This window comes from Nannobrachium achirus, assembly GCF_963921795.1.
Source record: "Nannobrachium achirus genome assembly, chromosome: 10".
In the NCBI taxonomy this organism is placed as follows: Eukaryota; Metazoa; Chordata; class Actinopteri; order Myctophiformes; family Myctophidae; genus Nannobrachium; species Nannobrachium achirus.
Window position 1 is genome coordinate 39,978,893 of NC_137819.1, and position 6,000 is coordinate 39,984,892.

A 6,000-nucleotide genomic window follows, 5' to 3' on the forward strand; every position below is an offset into this window, starting at 1 on the left:
TGTTGTATTGATGGGGGACATATTATGAGGTTTTTCAGATAAGTCAGGTTAGGTTAGGATTTAGAAGGCGTTTAAAACAATTCCTCCTCAGTTCTAAATGGATGAAACATGGCACAATCTGTCCTATCCGTTTCCCCACCCCTTTAAACTATGTTTACCAATCTCAGTGTCGAAAATACAAACCCCATCATCCATTCCTTTATTCAGTTAAAAAAAAAAAGCCTTGAAAGAGCATAGGGAGAGATGCATCAGGAGACGATAGGATCGAGGCTAAAACCCACCACTCCCAGACGATGAAGCAGCTTAGTTTCCTGCCTCTTACACCATGCAGCATTAAATATTGAGAATGTCTCCTGAGTGACAAATGCAGGCCAGAGGTACTACTACAGTGGAAAAAAACAAAGAAACAAAAAGGAAACAAAGGGCTGTGCAAAAAGATTGATAGACCTGCAAGAATGGTGAAATCTAGTTTCCACGAATAAAAGTAGTTTTTTATCAGTTCCTAAAAGTCTGTCTACTTCTCAGTAGACATACAGTATAAAGTATTATCCGCTGTACAAAATGCACCTCCTGGTATTTATGCTGCACCCAGGGGTGACGCACCAAATTCTGGACCCTGGGTACAAGGATTCACTGTAGGCCCCCCATGAATGTTCTTCATAGGGGAGGGGGTTTAACCCATTTAGACTGGGAACGCATTATTTCGCATTATTGTGTGCTTTAACTATTGAAAAATAGCAGATATACAACCTCACAGCGTGGCACCGAGTGCCACGCTGCGAGCTTGTAGATCTGCTATTTTTTTTAAATCTTGAAAATTTTGGCAAGTCTTTGAATATTTCAAATCCTTCTAAGGTTTTTTTTTTAAAAACCTATGTTTCTATGTCAGTGGTGCTCAAACCTTTTCAGGTGAAGGACCCCCAAAATGATATGTATTTGGCCACGGACCCCCATCTCAAAATATTTATTTCCAGGGACCCCCCAGAAGAAAAATTTGAGTTACAAATGTTCGCTTTAAAAAATACACATATTCAACGATTTGCACACATTTTCACGACTTTTCAAAAATAGCAGATCTACAAGATCACAAGCGCGGCACTCAGGTGCCGCGCTGTGAGCTTGTATATCTGCTATTTTTCAATAGCTAAAGTATGAAATAATTTCAGGAGATTTGAGCGATGGCTCAGGGAGGTGTTGTTGACGCCGCAAGTTTGGCAGAAAACTGACACCCAATTTAAATAAATTATTCACGTCTTGTTAGGTCTAATTAAGACTATTATAATTAGGCTATCCAAGTGTTGATTGGCATTGAAAGCAGGTGTTAATTTTCTTAAAAGGTTCAAGACTGATGACGGAATTTATTGCAGATGAGTTGGCAATTAATTGAACAGAGAAAAAAAGTTAGAATTTACTGCCTGTCTAAAGCAATGTGGCAATACTGTACATAATATACAATTATGTTCCTTTTTTCTCTTTGCTCTTTTTTGTACTCTACTCTCTTTCTATTTATTACTGCTATGCAGTATCTGCCAGTTGTGGACCCAAGGAAGGACTACAGAATAAAGAACAATGTGTGACAACTTTACAGTTCCATCTTATGACCCTCATCAGATCAGTTTTACTGCATTCGGACACAAATTGTTGGCAAAAGCATTCCTTGGAACGTTGCACAGCTTGGAGGCATAGGCCTTAAAGGACAACTTTTCCCTAAAACACTTCTAGGCTCGTTTTCCTACTTATATTGATCCCACAAGACTGTCCATGGGGTCTATTAGGCAGAAATGCCCCTGTTGTCCAGTTTCCCCAGCAGAACCCAGCAGCTCTCATAGCATAGAGTGGAGCTTATAAGCCTATCGCTTTTACACTATTTGTTGTGGTCAAAAGTGTTTTTATTTTTCATGAATGTGTTACTAGTTGTCATTACAAACACATCCATGTCATCGTTGTCCCACACAAGACCTCACACTCTGCTAAACAGATGTTATTCTCTTATGTGTTTTGCCAAGTCCCGGAAAAGATGCCCCGTGATTGGCCCCTACAGTCACTTTGATTGGCACCTGTGCCGAATAATCACCCCAAAACATTATTTATGAGATTGTGGTGGCTTGTGTTGGACAATCAAGGCATGGATGTGTTTGTAATGACAACTAGTAACACATTCATGAAAAAGAAAATCACTTTTGACCACAACAAATAGTGTAAAAGCGATAGGCTTATAAGCTCCACTCTATGCTATGAGAGCTGCTGGGTTCTGCTGGGGAAACTGGACAACAGGGACATTTCTGCCTAATAGACCCCATGGACAGTCTTTTGGGATCAATATAAGTAGGGAAATGAGCCTAGAAGTGTTTTAGGGAGGAGTTGTCCTTTAAGGTGCCATGGGCAGACATTTTGAGTTGTGACAGAGGTCGCCAAAATGTGATTAAGGCTTATTTAAGGTTTATTTGCTCGACTTGAGGTCAGAGGAGTGGCGAGGAATGAGGAATGAGCCATGGGAGAGCAGACCTTAAATCCAAGGTTACTGTACTAACCCTCCAGAGAGAGAGAGAGAGAGATGTTGACATGGCACACTGACACTCTAGAAAATAAAAACATGGCACAATTTCAAAAAGGTTGCTGACCCCTTCTGTACATAGCAAAAACAACCCAAAAGGGGTTCCGGATTTAAAAGTATAGTTACAGTGTTCCCGATCTAAATGGGTAATCCAAAGACTACGAGTGTCATCGGGTGGTTTGTTTATTTTTGGACACAGTTCTTATAATGACGCAATCTAAGATTCCCCTATGGGAAATCCAACATGATAAATAATGCTGTTACCCCGGGGTAGTGGGGGAGTGACGTCAAGGCTTCAGTATTCTATTGAATTGAAAGATAGAGACAAGTTGAGAGAGAGAGAGAGAGAGAGAGAGAGAGAGAGAGAGAGAGAGAGAGAGAGAGAGAGAGAGAGAGAGAGAGAGAGAGAGAGCAGGATTGTGTCATGCAGGGCAACCGAGAGGCGATGAGTTAGCATGTTCGATGGGGTGTGAAATTGTGGTTAACCGGGCTAGCGCCACAGCCGCAACCTCGCTAATGTAATTAGTGTTAGGTTCAGTGTTGGACAATGTACTCAACCACAGTGCATGAGTCAGGAGTATAGATACTCCTGGTGGAATACTATTCAACGACAACCCAAACAGCTTTGTCACTTGTCCAGTGTTGATTTTGTCGGCATTCAAAAGACTATGACTAAAACTAAATCAAGGTCAATATCAACCCTGCACTCACCTCCTCCCAGCCTTTCCCATTGGTGTAGGAGATGACATCCAGCAGGGGATTGGACAGGTAGCCGTCACTGTTGAAGGAGTAGTCCCGCCCACCGATGGATATATTCGTAAAATACCTGGGAAAGTAGACAAGACAGAACAATATTAATTTACCAGTAAGACGCCCTATGGGCGAGAAGCGGCGGGTGCCCGCATCCGCCTGGGTGACGGCAGACTGCTGGGCGAGCGCTGGCGCTTTGGCATGGGATCAACTTTGCCCCCCAAAAATGCACAGACCTAGTTCGTTGTTTAAGTTGGCCAAAACGTGGCCAAAATGTGGCCATATTTTCCCAAATATGGAGATGACTGACATCATAGATGTCTGACGTCATAGACCATATGAGACAGACACAATATATCCATATATGGGCATTCCCAGATATGGGCTTAATATTGATGACATCAGAGATCTCCATATGGCCATAAAAGGGTCAAGGACGTGTATTGATCTGGGATCAGGGATTTGATTTCATCAATGATGTTCTAACAACATTGTGATGTCATAAAATCTGTCTGTATGTCCGTATCAGTACGGCCTCAACAGTTGCAATGCTGCTGGGTGACCAACCTTCAAGTGACGCTGTGGCGCTGTTGAGCCGACTAAGTGTTTCAAGTGATACACTATGGTATAGGCTACGGCACCTGTTTCTACAACTGACTTTGTGTGTGTATGTACTCAATGTCTCCATTTGAGATATCCACCCGCAACTGTTTGCAATGCACGCTAGTCAAAACACAGGAACGCACAGCGTGAACGTGCACACACTCAAACACCACACACACAAACAAACAGAAAGATACAGAGCGCACGCACAAGGTGCATTATAGCAGCAGACAGCCGTTTCGATAAGGACATTAACGTTGCTTCTCTAGTTCATACTGTATAGCTTAATTAAATAAACTCACCAAGGGCACCACTTGTCTTAGACAACACCAAGAAAAGACATGAGGACACACACATTGCTGTGTCCTTGTGTGAGAGTTTTGTATAGGTTGGTATAGTATTACAGTAGGCCTATGTTGAGGTGGAAGCAGGTAGACCATACAGTAATGGAGCATAATAGCTAGCAACTATAATCTCCATAGCTGTATTTGGTTTAATTAAGAATACATTGGAATGTGTGTGTGTGTGTGTGTGTGTGTGTGTGTGTGTGTGCGTGCGTGCGTGCGTGCGTGCGTGCGTGCGTGCGTGCGTGCGTGCGTGTGTGTGTGTTTATAGTACTGTAGTTTGTTTTAATGAGAAAAAGTTTAGCGATTAAACCGGATTTGACAACGGTGAGCAAGTAGCAAAGCAACACTGTCTTTAAAAAGTAATGATGCTTTCAAAGACACTGTTACTAACTCAATGGACATTTCTTTTCTTATTTCTTTTCTCCTCTAATATCGATTTTGCAGAAGCTTTTATCCGAGCCCAAATTAGCTGAATCCGCTGTGGGGCCAAGCAAGTAATTTGCTGGATTTGCTGGATATATACCTAGCAGAACGTTTTCAACAGCAACATGAAATACCTCGCCGTATATCAAGGAACATTTGTCGAGTTTGCAGTGTTTGCATTTTGCTTGGAAAGAAAGAAAAGAACATGATACAGAGACAACAAGAATAGAAAAGAAATCAAAATTCAATTCACGGAACTGAGAGCTTTCTCAGCAGGAAGCAAACACCAGGTTTTTCCTGTGCTAAAGACAGAAAAGGGAATCACAGTGTTGAGGTGATGCAAGATATGAGGTGAGAGACACGAAGAGGTGAGTGGAAAGAAAAGAGAGCGAAGTAGAAAATAATTGAACTGTATAACAATAGCTCACACAGGTAAACAAAGGAGGAAGTAAGAAAAGAAAAGGAAAGAAAACTTTCAGTAATACAGGGGGGGCCTTGTGGGGTTATATGGGGTCCCCAGCAGAACAGTTTAAGGTCTTCGATGTTTTTTAGCTGAGAGAGATGAAGGGACCAGGGACCCCCACTACATATTGTATACAATTGTGTTGCAGATTAAACCTTTTCATAGATAGCTTCATCAGTGTTGTGTGAATTCATGTTTTTTGTTTATTTCAGATATTTAACCACTGAAGCCCTCAATACTTAGTCAACTTAATTGCTTTGCCAAAAATAGTCTGCTATTTTCAGCCAATGTTCTATTTTTTTTATTTGTTAATTCCAGGTCTTACTTAGAAAAAGAGATCTCTGAACTCAACTACACTAAATGATGAAATAAAGGTTAAACAAGTCCAGTGAGAGAATGATTATAATACAGATCACAGGTTTCTCTCTCTTCATTTAATTAAACATTAAGCTTAAGAGTGCATCACAGCTTTGTAATAAAACTACCCACACACCCATTACTCTCTCTCTCTCTCTGTCGATGGGGCTTAAACACACACGCACGCACACACGCACGCACACACGCATGCACGCACGCACGCACGCACGCACGCACGCACACACGCACACACGCACACACGCACACACACACACACACACACACACACACAGTCAGTGATAAAGTCACTGTGCAGAGTGGAAGTAATGAGGCTGAAAGAGGTGTGCTCTGAAGTAAGCTCACCACCACCTACTGTAGTGGTAGTGGTGGTGGGGGTCTTGGTTTGACCCCTGGTCTCCCTATTCTTAGGTGTGTTTAAGCGGTTAACTTGAGGTGAGGGTAGAAGTGGGCTGCCTGTTAGCCAGTTAGTCCCCCGGTTCCAT

At 42.2% G+C, this 6,000-nt stretch overlaps 1 protein-coding gene across 1 annotated transcript in view; it reads right to left on the reverse strand.

Annotated features, from left to right (window-relative positions):
• Positions 1–6,000, reverse strand: part of LOC308293038 (uncharacterized protein) — a gene marked incomplete at both ends in the record, with an annotated part of 240,708 nt that overhangs the window by 115,649 nt on the left and 119,059 nt on the right. The window contains 1 exon segment of the mRNA XM_080735468.1: positions 3,266–3,380. Coding sequence (XP_080591594.1) covers positions 3,266–3,380 — 115 coding nt within the window.